This window comes from Galleria mellonella, unplaced genomic scaffold, assembly GCF_026898425.1.
Source record: "Galleria mellonella isolate WM207_F2 unplaced genomic scaffold, CSIRO_AGI_GalMel_v1 utg173, whole genome shotgun sequence".
In the NCBI taxonomy this organism is placed as follows: domain Eukaryota; kingdom Metazoa; phylum Arthropoda; class Insecta; order Lepidoptera; family Pyralidae; genus Galleria; species Galleria mellonella.
In genome coordinates, this window is record NW_026442016.1 from 355,126 (window position 1) to 372,024 (window position 16,899).

The 16,899-nt window shown below is 35.4% G+C and overlaps 2 protein-coding genes across 4 annotated transcripts in view; both read left to right on the forward strand.

Moving 5' to 3' along the window:
• Positions 1–1,137: 1,137 nt before the first annotated feature.
• LOC113522103 (protein CutA homolog) lies at positions 1,138–3,604 on the forward strand. The gene is made up of 3 exons (XM_026907778.3): positions 1,138–1,351; positions 2,398–2,555; positions 3,407–3,604. The coding sequence occupies exons 1-3, from the start codon at positions 1,246–1,248 to the stop codon at positions 3,566–3,568; spliced, it is 426 nt and encodes a 141-aa protein (XP_026763579.1). The 5' UTR covers positions 1,138–1,245; the 3' UTR covers positions 3,569–3,604.
• A 5,120-nt stretch (positions 3,605–8,724) lies between these two features.
• LOC113515687 (calcium-activated potassium channel slowpoke) overlaps positions 8,725–16,899 on the forward strand; it is an 86,710-nt gene continuing 78,535 nt past the window's right edge. The window contains exon 1 of one of the 3 annotated variants that reach the window (XM_052893446.1): positions 8,725–9,480. In XM_052893446.1, coding sequence (XP_052749406.1) covers positions 9,166–9,480 — 315 coding nt within the window. In that variant the 5' untranslated portion in view covers positions 8,725–9,165. The remainder of the gene's footprint in view (positions 9,481–16,899) is intronic. The other 2 variants (XM_052893445.1, XM_052893444.1) reach the window with 2 other exon arrangements.

Consider the following 16,899-nt stretch of genomic DNA (forward strand, 5'->3'; position numbering starts at 1 on the left):
CGTAAATAATAAATATTATATATAATAATAATATAAAAATGATAGCAGCGTCTGTTTCTAGTGAAATTATGCATATACGTATACGTCACGTATACGTCCATAATTAAAAAAAAAAACTGAAATATTAAGGTACCTACATTCATTTAAAGACAAGTTACTTATATGTATAGCTGAAACAAAACGCACAGCATTCCATTTTAATATATGTGTGGGCGACAAGGGAAACCAGGCATGGAAATTGGAAATATGTATATAATATAGTCAAAGGAACTTAGAAGACTAGGGCCGTAAAGGGAAGCCAAAAGAAAACAATAGATATGCGTGTCAATTTCGAATTTGGTAAATAATAATTTATAGCTATAAATAATATATGTGGCCTGTACTCCACATATTGCCCACCCCGTTAGGCTCGGTACTAACAAATGTTCGTGGAGAACAGGCATACACGCGTAACAGACAAATATCAAAAAATATTAAATAAAAAACTATTTACACAGTGCTCAGCTTGATAAGTTTACGCGAGGGACGCCTAAGAACTCCTCCAATTGTGGCTACGTCCGCCACACGCACTATTCCATCATGACCAGGAGCACAGCAGTTATCCGGCTAGAAGGACCAAAATATGTGGGCGACAAAGGAAACCAGGAATGGAAATTGGAAATATGTATATAATAGTCAAAGGAACTTAGAAGACTAGGGCCGTAAAAGGAAGCCAAAAGGAAACAATAGATATGCGTGTCAATTTCGAATTTGGTAAATAATAATTTATAGCTATAAATAATATATGTGGCCTGTACTCCACAACATGTATCGGGGGAAAGGGACTGTTTATAATAGTATCTAACTCACCCATTGCTAGCAATACACCTCATCAGGTCGACCTCCACGCGGTTCCCCTGGAAACCATCGTGATCAATTCCAATGAAGTTCGTCACGATGGGCTAACTGATCTACTTTCATCGTCACCTATTATCTCTTACCGCCCCGCCAGTGTATACCAATAGCGCGGGCTGGTTTACCATTTCATTATTAACCATTAAAAAAAAAACTATACATGTACCGTAGAAAGAGAATACGACAATATACTGAATCTATGATAAGTATCTATATGATTTGCCGTCACTTACGACAATGACACTTCTTAATGTCAACTGACAACTACTGTTAACTTGATTTAAAAAGTAAATAAATAATCTTAGTTTTTCACTACATCTAGTAGAATAATAAAATGTACATTAGCAAAAAATGCAAATTTTGAGTAGAAAGTCATTTCTGACAATATATTTAACCGTAATAAGGCCGTATTTTGTTGCAGCTCAAGCAAATATGTCTTCAGGGACTATCGACGCAGGTTATTAATTGTTAAAATTTATAATAAGTTACTTAATTTAATTTTGCTACCCATATGTATTATGTTCAAATTTGCTCATTTTAATCTGGAATTCGTAGGTGTCATAATAAGCGACTAAGGGAATTTAATAGTTGAGGGATCGTCCATAAAACATCATCAAAACCAGCGGGTTGCCAACCCGCCAGCCAGGCAGGGCAACTACTGGCAAAATGTCCCTTGTAAGGGAGACCTATGTTCAGCAGTGGATAATTTACGGATGATATGGATACAGAATTTCAATATTCTTGAATTGATATAACCCGATGAATCTGCACAACTCCATAGCTCACAATCTAACTATCTAAACCTATCTAGAAGAAAATTTGAGTGGCGGCCCATACAAGCAAACACTATCGACTAGATGTACCTATGTAATGAGTCCTTTAGAAATAAACCAGAGGGAGACTTTGTACAAAAGTCAATTGCTTGGGTAACTCTGTCCTATTCGTGTTTCAACCGTGAAGCTGTTGTGTTTGCATGGCTGTGTTTCGATTTAAAGGGTGGGATATGGCATGAATTTACTGGGTACAGAGGAATAACACCTGAGTCCTCAGGAATGGCAACGCATGGGGGGTATCATGGGCGAAACAGTATACTCTGTTATGTCCATGGTACTGCTCATGTCTATAGGCAACGGTTACTACTTTACATCAGATGGGCCGTCAGCTTATTTGCCATTCTAAGTTGTATTAAAAAAAAATGTAAAATAATTTTATATTAACAATTTCTACAAAATTACCTTTCATTATTTATGACACTAACAAAACAACTTCTGTAGTTTCTTTGATTTTAAACTAGTTTTGTGAATTAATATGTAATAAATTATGAAAATGTATCACCCAAATGTAAAGCAAATTGATATTGTGCAATGTACTGTGTCTATTACTTAATTTTTTTTAAAAAACAAAGAAATATGTTTACCCTGTACAAAAACAATAGTTTTTTAATAACTGCATTTTGTATGCACTGCTGCTTCCCATTAAAATTTTTTTCTTTACATTTTCCAGACAAATACTCAGTGGCATATGTGACTGTGCCCAGCCTGGAAGTGGGTAAGACCATTGGTCATGGATTGGTGAAGAACAAGCTTGCGGCATGTGTCAACATCATACCCCAGGTCACTTCTATTTATGAATGGAAAGATGAAATTAATGAGGATAATGAGGTACTTTTTATTATTAATTATCAAATTGTAAAAATATGATATAAATGAAGGTAGTGAGGTTATTTATTATACTTAATTATATAATAAATTAATTATTTATATTAAAAAAAAACCTTTTTTTATATTAGTATTTAGTATATTATATAAACAGATTGAAACTGAAAAGACAAACCTACCGTAAACCCAATAATAATAAATAACTGCACTTTCTCTATGGATGATGGTTTCCGTTTTCCAACAAATGACTAGTCAACTTTTTTTATATTTCTCAGATAAATAAAAAAGATTCTGTTTTAAAAATGAGACTTCATAAAAGCCTCTTCAAAACCTCCAAGCAATTATCATTTTGTAAAAATCTATTGATAGGAGCAGTTCTGCGATGTAAATTCCAGACAATGGTAAAATGCAAAAATCATCCATGATTTTGCATGGTTTTGATTTAATAAATGATTATTAAGTATATATATATATTTATACCAAGAAAATGGTGAATAATCATACAACCTATCTGATGGTAAACCGTCACTGTAGCCTATGGATACCTGCAACACTAAAGGTGCCATACATTGCCAAGCTAGAAGAAATCTTATTACATCCTTTTTGAAGAAATCCCCTACTATAATCTCAAGGGAAAAGTTTATTCCACAGCTTAAGCATTCGCATTTGCATCAAACAACATAGAGAATAAAAGAACATCACCAATAGGTATACTTATACAATAGGTACTGTAAATCAATACTATTGGTGAATATTTTTTTTTTTTTTTTATATCAAGCTATTGTTATTTTTTGTAGTGTCATATAAAATTCCTATATTGTGTAATAAAAGTAAACAACTTTCTCTTATTACAGTTACTCCTGATGATTAAGACCCGTACCTCACAAGTTGACAAGCTGTCTGAATTTGTACGCTCCAACCACCCGTACGAGGTTTGCGAAGTCATATCTCTACCCATCAAAAATGGGAACCCACCATATTTGAAATGGATAGGTGAAACAGTGCCGGAAAAATGAGTCAAGTAAATAAAAATACTAAGTAAATAAGCCAAATATTTCTATTTAATTATAAATCCAACATTATTTTAAGTAGGCAAATAAAAAAATTATTAATAAAATAAATAATTCTTAATTAATAAAATAAAATAAAAACATTGTTTTATTATTAACTATAATATTAATAACTGTATCCCCCCCCCCCCCGTTTAAACCACGTTTAAACCTGAATGAGTTGCCATCATCCATTTTTTTGATGGGTGAAAATGGAATGGTAACCCCGCCTGCGCTAACGGGATATGCTGGCGTAGCATCAGTGAAGGGTGATCGATGAGAATAAAAATGAAAAGTGGTAACCGTCGCTTATAGACATGAGCAGTAACATGGACATAACAGAGTATACTGTTTCGCCCATGATACCCCTCATGCGTTGCCATTCCTGAGGACTCAGATGTTATTCCTCTGTACCCAGTGAAAAAGAACAATATATTTTTTAAATACACTATCAGTACTTAACGCAATGGAAAACCTTTGCAGATAAATAGTATCTACATACTTGCTTATATATTGCCGGCATTTCGATATGGAATACACCACATCGTGGTCATAACAGGATTGCAATTTTTTTACCGCGTTAAGTCCCAATATTGTATTTAAAATATATGTAAACAGGACGAAAGGTAAAACTAACTAAGGATAATATACTTTTAATCCCGATTAATCGTCATATTCCGGTCTTAGGGATGAAATCTCGGGTAATTATGATTTGAATTGTGTCTATATCAACTCCCAACGGCCGATGACCTGTCGACCGCTGAATAGGCGACAAGAAGATGATTGGGGTTGCCCAATCGATGGCCGACCACTCTCTTATTTCAGTAGCAGCCTTAGACCGGCTATCTTATTCCTTGTCCTTTAACTTGCAATCTACCCCTAAATATATATACTCAATGTGCCCAACAGAACAGATATCGTATCAAATAGCGAGGACGGAATGCTTAAACAAATGCATCTTCAACTAAAAAAATGATTAGATAAATGGAGCAGCATGTGTTCACGAGTATGATGAATTTTGGAGCGGACAGACTACAATAGATGTGACTTTATCTAAAAGCAACAGGTACATCATTTATTTCCTCAGATTGTGTAAGTATGGATTAATTTTTAAAGTACTTATTAAATTTGAACAGATTTTTAATATTCATTTGACTACCTAAGATAAGTAACTTTCAAAATAAATTCACACACAAAACACAGTTGTAACGTTATCTTTTCAAAGTGCCTAATAGCAAATTACCTTGAACTCTTTTAGAGCAGTTGACTTTCCGATGTTTTTTTTTTATCTATCTTATCGTAATATGAACGTATTGTTTACTTAATTAATCCTATGCAAAATGTTTACTATGAACACCATAAAGTATCTAACTATTATTATCATCTGTCACTAAGTAAATAAATAATCTGTCCAAAATTTAATTAATAATTTGTGTGTCTAAAATCATGTCTAACGTCCATATCACATCTACACCGGTTATGATTAAAAACACTACACTCGAAGTTGTCAACGAGTTTTTTTTTAATGGATGATAATGAAATGGTAACCCCACCCGCGCTGTCGGTATACACCAGCGGGGCACCAGTGAAGGATGATAGATGAGTATGAAGTAGGTCAGTTAGCCCATCGTGACGAATTCAACAAGAATTGTTCACGATGGTTTCCAGGGGGAACCACGTGGAGGTCGACCTAATAAGGCATATTGCTAGCAATGGGGCTGTCAAACTTCATTGCTAACAATCCTTTTCCCCCCAACATGTCCGACTAGGTAAGTTCAATTTCGACCGAGCAGTCAATCGACGAATCAAACTAGACTGGGTATCGTTCGGAAAACTACTCCACATCTCCCATCCAAAATACCTCAAAGTTTGAAGACGAAGGTCTTTAATTAGTGCGTATTGCCAGTGATGATCATGTAGGTGCATGTTTTGGTTCCATTGGCATCTATGAGACCAAAACATGCACCATATGGCGATCACGATTATGAACTATGGAAATAATCCTTGAAGTTTCTTTGCGTGATAGAATTCTAAATTAAAATATCTGCAAAAGAACCAAAGTCACCGATTTAACTCGAAGGATTGGTAAGCTGAAGTGGCAATGTGCAGGTTACATAGCTCGAAAAATCGATAACCGATAGGGAAGAAAGGTTCTTGAGTGACGACCCAGTATGGGCAAACGCACCGGATGGCCCCTCAATAGATGGAGTAACGACCTCAATTGCTTTCCAAACTATCAGTGGATGCAGGTGGCTCACGACCGTTCCTTGTGGAATTCTATGGCGAAGGCCATGTTTAACAGTGCACAATTAATGTCTGAGAAGAAGAAGAAATGTTAAACTCGCTGCTTTTAACCCCCGACGCAAAAATAGGGATGACATAAGTTTGACATGATTGTGTATCTGTTTGTGAGTTTGACGTGTTTATGTATCCGTTTGTGGTATTGTTACTCTTAAACGAATGAAAGGATTATGATACATTTTTTTTTAATTAATGTAATCGAGATGATTCTTAGCTAAAATTTATGAAGCTGTTCAAGCGATTCCAAGTATCAACTGTTTTTAAAGGTTAGTTTATGTCGGGGCTTTAATGAATTTTTATAAACTTATAGTTACCTATTATTTAAAATACCGACATTTTTATATTTTTAAATACATATATACTTTTAATTTTAGTAAACATGTGTTTAATTTTTTTAATTAATCAAAATTATAAGATCGATTGATGATGGGATCGATAATGGAACGTAGGTTACTGAATTAATGATCATTTAATAAATTGTAAATTTTTTCAAGCGAGATGTTTGATTTTTATATACGAGTACATTACGAGCGGCACAGTATATTCTATGACGTTCATTGTACTGTTCGTATCTTTATACAACGATTGTCACAAAGTGAAACGTTGGAGACGTTTCTAAATATCATTAATGAAGAGCTGTCAGCGCTAATACCTACTGGCTGGGGGAAAGAGATTGTTAGTAATGGAGACTGAGAATCCCATTGCTAGCAATATACCCAACCAGATCGACCTCCTCGCGGTTCCCCCTGGAAACTATCATGGTTAATTCCTGATGAATTCATCATGATGGGCTAACTGGCCTGTTTTCATTCTCATCTATCACCCTTCACTGGTACTCCGCCAGCGTATTCCGTTAGCGCGGGTGGGATCACCATAGAATTTTTACCCCTCAAAAAAACCTACTGGCTGGTAAAATCTAATAGCAATTACGCTGTTCCTAATAAACTGTTTATTAGGGGTGGGTAGTATATAGCAATAGCTATATATTTTACTTACAATATCTGTAATACTGATCCAATAAAGAATATGTTAAAGCCTGTTGTTAGTAATGAGGTCTGTCGGTCCCGTCGCTGGCAATATGTCCTGTCGGGGGAAAGGGATTGTTAGTAATGGGGTCTAATTGTGCTCATTGCTAGCAATACACCCTATCAGATCGACCTCCACACGGTTCTCCCTGAAAACCATCGTGATTAATTCTAGTGTAATTCGTCATGATGGGCTAACTGACCTGCCTATTCATCCTCACCTGTCATCCATCACTAGTGCCCCGCCAACGTATCCCGATAGCACAGGCGGGGTGGGGTAACCATTCCATTATCATCAATTTAAAAAAAAAATACCCTGTCAGATGGACCTTCACGTCTCTCCCCCTGAAAACCATCGTGCTGAATTCTAGGTGTATTCATCACGATAAGTTAGGTAACCTGCCTTTTCATTTTCACCTATTATTACTTACTGGTGTCCCGTGAGGGTATACCCGTGGCGTGGGTAGGTTTGCCATTCCATTATTATCTATTAAAAAAAAGGGATGTGGCGATGATACAAGATTGTTAGTAATATTCTAATACAGTATTATATTACTGTATTTATATATTTATACTAGCATCCCCATTGCTAACAATATACCATGTCAGCTCGACCTCCTGGCGGTGCCACCTGAAGACCATTATAATAAATTTTAAGTGAATTCGTCACGATGGACCAATTGACTTCATTCTAACCTATCATCCTCCACTGGTGCCCCGCCAGCGTAAACCGATTCTCTCATGATCAAACTTTACTCAAGCATTTTTTAACATCTACTTTTTATAATATTATACATTATTTAAAAAAAAAAATTTGTGGTGCTATATGTACCTACCTGTGTCATTGACACAACCTAGTAAAAAAAATAAAAAATTTAAAAAGTTAGTAAGTCTATTATTATAATGTTTGGTTGATCGTATGACTGCCTATTTTTATTTTTAAAATAACACAATTAACATGAAAAGGTTTTGCTGGAAGAAATCTCTTATTAGAGATAAGCTCGCCTTTGTACATTATGTTTATAATGAATTGTGATTAACAGTATGTTTTGTGTACAATAAAGAATAAAAAAAAAATATGCTTTATTTTATTTCACTCAAATAAGGAACAATTTTGCATTATATTTTCTGTGTATATATATTACATGATTTCTTCAATGCAAGTCGATATATTTTGATAATTCTTTTTGTATAAGATTTATACCTCCATGTTGATCCCTTACAAATTATTAGCTTTTACCCACAAATTCATCCGCGTAACCGGGATATATAGTAGCCTTTATTCTCTATAGTAACTGTATCCAAATTTCATAGTGGTTGGCTAAGCTATTAAGGCATTATAAGGTAACAAACAATCAAACAAACACACTCATATAATATTAAGGAAGTAAGAAATATATTTATATTTAAGTCACTACGAGATACGCTGTTACGACTATACTACGAGATACTATTTTCGTGGAACTAAATCTTCAATTATTCAGTAACAAATTACTAGAGCTACATTTAAATTTAAAATTATAAAATGCATATATTCATGTGTTTAGGAATTTAATTTTTCTTTTTACGTTTTACTATAATATAACTATCAACATGTACAACTTGTAGAATTCCCTATACATATTGATGTGACGCCTACATATAAGAAGAATATTTAAGTAACAAAGGGAAGAGGAATCGTCACTTCGGAAGGAACCGTCCTAACTTCGTTCACGTGACCGACCAATCGTAGCGGCCCGTAGACGTCTACGAGCGGCGCGGCACCGCGGCGCAGTAGGCCGGCGTAGCGCTACAGTGGCGGCGTTACAGGCGCATTCACCCCGAATACAACCTCCGCATAACATTAAATCTATCAAATCCTATAACTCGGCATGTTATCTCCCGCTCTACGAATCGGACATTAGTGCGTACAAGATTTGTGTCACTGTTATGGCTATAAATATAGTCGCCTACATATCTGGGTATCGTGATAATAAAACGGAACGGACAGCTACGAGGGCGTAGCTCAGAAGAGAAGAGAAGAGCGCAGCGTGACAGCGGGCACGGGCAGCATGTTCGCAGCGGGTCGGTAGTGCAGAAAGGTCGCGGTCGGTTTGGCGCGTGCGCGGATCGATCGCGCGGCATCGACCGCGCGGGGCGGGGCGCCGTGAGCTCAGTCGCGCGCGGCAACAGCGTGCGAGCGCGCGCACCTCTGCACGTGCATGGCGCGCCTGACTGGATGCCTCGCGCCTTCGGGGAATGGCTTCGTCTGAGGAAGAGACGTCTACCGCGTCGATCCCTGACAATGACTGCCTCAGTATCCGAAAATGGTGGTGCTTTCTTCTGTCGTCGATCTTCACTTTCCTCGCGGGGCTGCTGGTGGTGGTGGTATGGCGCGCGTGCGCGTTCGTCTGCTGCCGCAAGGAGCCGGAGCTCGCTCCCAACGACCCCAAGCAAAAAGAGCAGAAGGCGGCGCGGCAGGGCAAACAGGAGTTCGAGGGCACCTTCATGACCGAGGCCAAGGACTGGGCCGGCGAACTTATCTCCGGTCAAACCACCACTGGACGAATACTGGTAAGTGGCATCATTCACCACTTCACTGCAAGAGTTCAATATTTTGCGGCTAAGAGCTCAAGTTTTTAAATCTACCCTCTATACCCACATAGATACAAAGAATCCAGATATAAATCATTGATATATTGCAACTGTATTGATTAATTTCTAAGTTAGATAACATTACTCATACATACGCGCCTAAATACAAATTTACAATAATTCGGTACTAATCACACTAGCAAACTTCAACTCTAAACGGCCAAGTAAACACTCATACTATAAGCACAAGATTAGCATATATTACCAATATATCACAAGCAGTTACTGTACTTGTATCATATTCATACTACATCATCTTAAAACATCACCAAAACCCTAACTAAGGTTGCCAACCCACCTACCAAGCGTGGCAACTACTGGCAAAACCCCGCCTTATGGGAGAGGCCTATATTCAGCAGTGGACATTTAGCGGCTGTTGTAATAATTCATAATATTTTTTTTTATATATATTATAACAAAATGGAAATGTAAAGTGACCTTACTAAATTATTTCTAAATAAACCCCCATTATCATAAAAATGTCAAATCTCTCATAAACCTGTTTTGGCTGTTTTGCCTCTTTCTTTTCAGTTTAATTTCAAATTGGAAAGAAATTGACAAAAGAGTTTAATACTTAAAATAGATTTATAACAGGTTTTAGTTTTAATGAATAAGGGGGTATGTACATATAAGTAAAATAGGAATTGAGAATAATTTGATATTTTTACAGGTGTCAATCACTGCTCGAATTAATGTATTATATATTTACTGTAAAAGGCAACCAACTTTCATTGAAATGTAATAATAAATAAAATTTCAACATAATTATAAATAGTCCTGTTTAAAATTTTAAATTTATACAAATAACTGAATACTTTTAAGAATTTAAACACACTGTGTATAGTGTATATGTAATGTGGGTAGTTTTTTTTTTATGGATAACAACGGGATGGCAACTCCGCCCGCGTTTACGTTATACATTGACGGGGTACCAGTGAGGGATGATAGATGATGTTGAAATGGCAGGTCAGTTAGCCCATCGTGATGAATAGGCCTGGAATTCACCATAATGGTTTCCGGAGGGACCATTTGGAGGTCAACCTGGCTGGTTATATTGCTACCAATGGGTCTCTTAGTCTCTATTACTAACAATCCCTTTCCCCCTGTGGGTATAACTAACAAAATATACATGAATATAAAACTATTTGATTTCCACTCGTTTATAGGAGATAATTTTTTTGCTTTTTTTATACCACTGAAGTGGCAAACGAGCATACGGCTGACTTGGTGGTAAGCGGTTACCGTAGCCTATGAACGCCTGCAATACCAGGGGTATTACGCGCGCGTTGCCGACCCTGAAGAAACCTCTTTAGCTCACTTTAAAAGAACCCCATGCTGTAGTCTCTTAGGAAAACCTTGTCAGGGAGCTCATTCCATAACCTGTGTGTTCGGGGGGAAAGGGATTGTTAGTAATGCAGACTAAAAATATACCCATTCAGGTCGACCTCCTCATGGTTCCCCCTGGAAACTATCATGGTTAATTCCTGATGAATTCATCATGATGGGCTAACTGGCCTGTTTTCATACTCATCTATCACCCTTCACTGATACTCCGCCAGCGTATCCCGTTAGCGCAGGCGGGGTTACCATTCCATTTTTGTTCGTGTTTTGATGCAACCGAATTGGAATCAAATCGAAATTACATCAAGTTGACCTCAAACATAAGGAATGTAACGTCCGTTTGACGTCTAATCGATATGGTTTCGATTTCATCCCAATTCGATTACGGTAATAGGCAATCGTTTAATATTATTATTATTATTAATAACAGTGCGTCACTAGTAAAGTAGTAAAAGGATAGTATTAGTTTATCTAGGTAATGATATGATCCTACAGTATGGTAGTAATTTACCCACAAAAGATATGTAATATGTAATAATTGAAAATGTACTGAGTAACATCAGAGCCTTAAAGTTTTTGTATGTTTACTTTATGACGTCATAAAACGAACCGCGTAGTTAAAAGAACAATGCTGCAAATAATAAAATAACTCTATATTTATCTATATTTTTCCTGGAATCTTTAGCAAATCTTAGTGGAAAATTTCTAAAATACGGAAATAAAAAAAAAAACAAAAAATCAATGATTAAATTTATAGTATGTCACAATTTGTTACCACTCCGAATCTCTGAAATATAAGGTTCAACAGTTGTTCAAATCAGTGTTTTTTTTTTCAAATTTTGGGTCGCGACCTCCTGAAGGGTTCCCAAGTATCTACAAGTGGGTCGCGGAAGGTCGCAAAACCGTAAAAAACTAATGATTTCGCAACGTAATCCATGTCTGTTTTAGGTACTCCATTATGTATAATTTATTTATTTATTGTATTTAACCGATACCTATGCCACATAAATAAAAATATACGCATTTGATATTTATAATATAACAAAAAACATACAGATTTTTTTTATGGGTGAGAATGTAATGGTAACCCCGCCTGCGCTAAAGGAATACGTTGGCGGAGCACCAGTGAAGGGGGATAGATGAGAATGAAAACAGACCAGTTAGCCCATCATGATGAATTCATCAGGAATTAACCATGATAGTTTCCAGGGGGAACCGCAAGGAGGTAGACCTGGTTGGGTATATTGCTAGCAATGAGATTCTCAGTCGCCATTACTAAAAATCCCTTTCCCCCAACATACAGATTAGGAATCGCGCTAAGTAGGGGATCGAAAAATATTTTAACATACTAAGGAGGTTGTGCCATGAAAAAGTTTAAAAAAAACTGGTTTATATTACTCCAACGTCACTAGTGTTTACCCGCGACATTGCCCGGGTGGGTATATTGATTGACCCGGATAAAAAGTAACCTATGACCTTCTCCATTAACTAACTAAATAGTACATATATACGAAATTTCGTAACGATTGATTGAACCGTTGAAGCGTCAAGATATAATAAACAAACTTGTTTTCACATTTATAATAATCATTACGGCCATATTGACTTATTTAATTGTACTCTTGCTACTTATTTATTTATTTATATTTTGCATACATTAAAATATGTATACAGGGCGAACTTAATACATGATGGCATTCTCTACCAGTCGACCATTATGTTACATTATTTAATATCATTGTGACTTAGTTTATCAAAATTTTATATATTTGCCTTAATTTTCATTAATAATATTTCTTTATATGTGTTTTCTTCACTTATATTATGCAAACTTTATTGACTAATAAATTTAATTGTGTAATTGTCTTTTTTAATTCTGTTTGTCTTAAATAAATAATTAAAATAATATTGTTAAAAATTCTTTAGTTAAAATTCTTATTGTGGTAATAAACCCTTGCTTTTCTAATGTTACATGTAAATATGAGTTTATTTATTTGTACAATTCCTTTTGTGCATATGAAATTGGATACCTGGTTCGATACCTGGCAGGGGCAAATTAAGAAAGCGAACTATTTCAATGGGCTCAGTATCATAACACATTTCTATTCCGATTAATCAATATATCCCGATCACGTGGACGAAGTCGTTAGTACAACGTAGTTGGCACTCCACGTAGAAAGTACCATGGTTTTTTTAATGGATGATAATGGAATGGTAACCCCGTCTGCGTTAACGGTATGCACCAGCGGGACACCAGTGACGGATGATAGGTGAGAATAAAAGGGCAGATCAGTTAGCCCATTATGATGAATACACCTAGAAATCAGTACGATGGTATCCAGGGGAAACCACGTGGAGGTCGACCTGATAAAGTATATTGCTAGCAATGGACTGGTAGTCTGCATTACTAACAATACCTTCTTCCCAGTTCCATGGTTAGGGCTGGGGAAATTGTCATCTTGGAGGTTAGCGGCCTCACATTTTTAGCAAAATAGGTACATTTGACGTAGAATATATCAGACGAACTCCTCGAACTCAAACCTGGATTCCAACGTGGTGAATTCTTAGTCAATGCCACGATAGGTCAACTGATTTAACTACCTTCTCACCATTTCAGCCTTCACTGGTGCCTGCCACTGTATACTATTAGCTTAATTATGGAAATCAACACCCATTAAAAACTAGAGTGATTGGGCGAGAGGATTCTTAATCTTAGGGTCTAGGTACACTATTGCTAGCAATATACACTGTTAGATCGACCGCAGCGCGGTCCTCTTTAGTTTATTTGTCATGAATAGCCAACTGATCTGACTTCGTCCAAAATAAAACCTTTTTACGTACAACAAAGGTGGCAAACAAACACACAGCCCGTCTAATGGTAGACGGTCACTATAGCCTTTGGACGCCTCAACACTAGAGGTGACATGTGCGCGTTGTCGATCCTGAAGTAACCTTAATATATCCTTTTTGAATAACCCCATACTGTAGTTTGTAGGGAAAACCTCAATGGGGACGCATTCTACAGCCATTCCAGTTAGCGATAGAAGACGTCTCGACCTTTAGTTCACATTAATATAGGTTGTTCCGTCAATCAGATATTCACATAAGCATAGGTTATTCTCATTTCTTTTTTATAAATTGATCAAATTAAATCAATCAATAGTAATATCATACAATAATTTCTTAATCATTGATTCAGTTAACTAACTACTTACTATTCAGTGAACTAACTCGATTATCGTAATGACTTAATACGAGTATAATAAATTACATAAACTTTGTGACAATACTACTATAGTTAACTAGCTTTATCCAGCGGCTTCACCCATAGACGTATTCTAATGTTAAATAACCTATATATACATACCTCAAGAAATGTACTGTCAAACGTAAAAAGAATTATTAAAATCAGACTGTAGTTCCAGATATTAGTATGTTTAAACAAACTTTTCCATTTGTAGTTGTATTGTATATTAAATATAGATTTACTTATTTATTTATTTATTAGCCACATTACATAAAAAAACTTTTGGTACAAAAGGTGGACTTAACGCTACATAGCATTCTCTCCCAGACACAGACAACAAAACAGAAATATAATTTATGCGGTGAAAAATATTGTTAGTTATAATATATTTTTTTAACATTAGTATAGACAGAAATTACTATCTATTATTCTTATCATGAAAAAATGAAAAAATATTTATTTCGTAACAAAATTGATACAATACTAAGATCGTTGTTGTGACCTTCTAGTAAGTGTTATCACCATAGTATATCTTATATAACAACTTCCTCAGGAATGGCAACGCATGGGGGGTATCATGAGCGAAACAGTTTACTCTGTTATGTTATATGCTCATGTCTATATATATATATATATATATATATATATATATATATATATATATAACTTTATTAATAAAACTAATATTTTCAACAAAAACAAAACAAAAATCTAACATTTATGTAAGTTAAAAACTAAAGTAACAGCAAATAGTGATGAATGAAAACGAAAAGTATATTACGCTTGAATAAAAAAAAAATGGTAATGGGAGAGAAACATTATTATTACATTTAACAATTTTATGGTCATATTTTATCTCAATAATTATAAGTAATAACTGACAACCAGAATCTAAAATAACATTCTAAATTATATTTAGCTTGATTGCTATTTTCTTCTAATAATCATCATTGCCTTGCATTATTTAGAATGACACAGTATGTGCTCCTCTTCCACTGATCCTAATTAAATGTTATACCTGATCTTCTCTTCATTTATGCGTATCATCGATCATTATGTTTGTTTTCAATTTATTTATCATAAATACATATTTTATGTATATATATGTATATACATATATATGTATATATCTTTGTATATATTTGTTTATATATAATAGTACTAACATAATAGTGCGCCACCTACCCCTTATTTTTCTTTGTTTTCTCAATGTTCTCTACCCAAAGGTTGTCTGGAAGAGATTACTTAGCGATAAGGCCGCCTTTTGTATCATTTCTTATTACAGTTAAATGTGTTTACTATTTTTAAATGGTGCAATAAAGTGTACAACAATAAATAAAAAACTTCCTATTTTATTTAGTTTATGTACTCCATCTTTAAAAAAAACAGCAGCTGAGTTTTTGCCCGTTCTTGGTGGCTGAAAATGTATTCCGATTTGGTGATAGAATCATAAAAAAATGATTATTCAAAAATGCTTAAATTTAAAATTACTGGAATAAAAATGGCCGTGTGGTCCCAGCATAGAACACAAGCGACCTCTTCCTATACTGTGGGTGTCGTAAAAGCCGATTAAAGGAGGGCGAGGGATGAGCAGCAGCGTCTGTCTTAAAACATCTCTAAAGCCTGCCTGCGGTTGCTAATCTACCTGCCAAACGTGGCAACTACTGGCAAAACCCCCCAACGGGGAGACTTATGTTCAGCAGTGGACAGTTAAAGGCTGATGTGATGATGATGATGAATAAAAATTATTCTTTGTATTACTATTGCCTTTTACAGGCTTTTGTTTCGAGTTTTCTTTCTCGTCGATTTATATATAGTGATTTTTCCCCTCAGCCACCTTTTAAAACTTCCTCGAGATAAAAAAGTTTTTCATTCATATTTTCACATAATATAGGTACTTAATATTTTTATAAAGGAAAAAAGAAGTCTTTATAAAAAGATTATCTACTTAGGCTGCCCTTAAGTCTAGTGGTATTTATGTATATATACAGTTATTAAAATACCAAACCAATATGATAACCATATCCTCATCAAATTCCGTCCTCTGTACGTATCATTCCACATCGGGCCTCATGTGACGCGCATTGGTGACGAAACCGTGACCTAATTCGAATTTTATAATAACTTACATCTTCCAGTCTCCAAATAACCCGTCATTCAAAAATAAACATACCTACTTATAAACTGATAAGTCCCCTGTACCAAAACAAACCAGGAAAAACGAGATTATCGCTCCACCTACATCCAGTGACATTTCAGTACTGCTCAGTAGTCGTACATCGCCGCACGTGACGCGCAATGGTAGCAGGACCATGACCCAATTCTCGTATCGATGCGATCGCCTCCCCCCGCCTAGTTCAAGTACATCATTTCTCCCTTTCGTTCACCATTAATTCTAAGCAATTTGCTCGAGAAAGTCTTACGTTTCTTATTAACTCAAAATAGCATGCGCTGTTTTTTTTACTATGTTGGTAGTACGTACTCACATAAAACAAAGATAAAGCCTATATTTTTTTAATGATTGAAATAAAAAGTTTCATACTTATCTTTTCAATCTGTATTTTTCAGCGTCCTGTTTAAAAAATCGTGTTTTTTAATGTATAGTATTTACGACTATATGTGTATTTTAAACTAACTTAAAAAAAATCAATTCCACTATGTTTTTTCTGCATATGTTTCTTTTTTGTGTTTTTTACCGTAATATGTATATACCCAGTATGTTTACTAATTCTGAAACGATTTTGATAATT

What these genes read in the sequence shown, in the direction of transcription:
- LOC113522103 (XM_026907778.3), top strand. Translation starts at nt 1,246, where the DNA reads ATGCAAATTTTGAGTAGAAAGTCATTTCTGACAATATATTTAACCGTA. An exon ending in TTCAGGGACTATCGACGCAG is followed by an intron (nt 1,352 to 2,397) that starts GTTATTAATTGT and finishes TACATTTTCCAG; the next exon opens with ACAAATACTCAGTGGCATAT. An exon ending in AAATTAATGAGGATAATGAG is followed by an intron (nt 2,556 to 3,406) that starts GTACTTTTTATT and finishes CTCTTATTACAG; the next exon opens with TTACTCCTGATGATTAAGAC.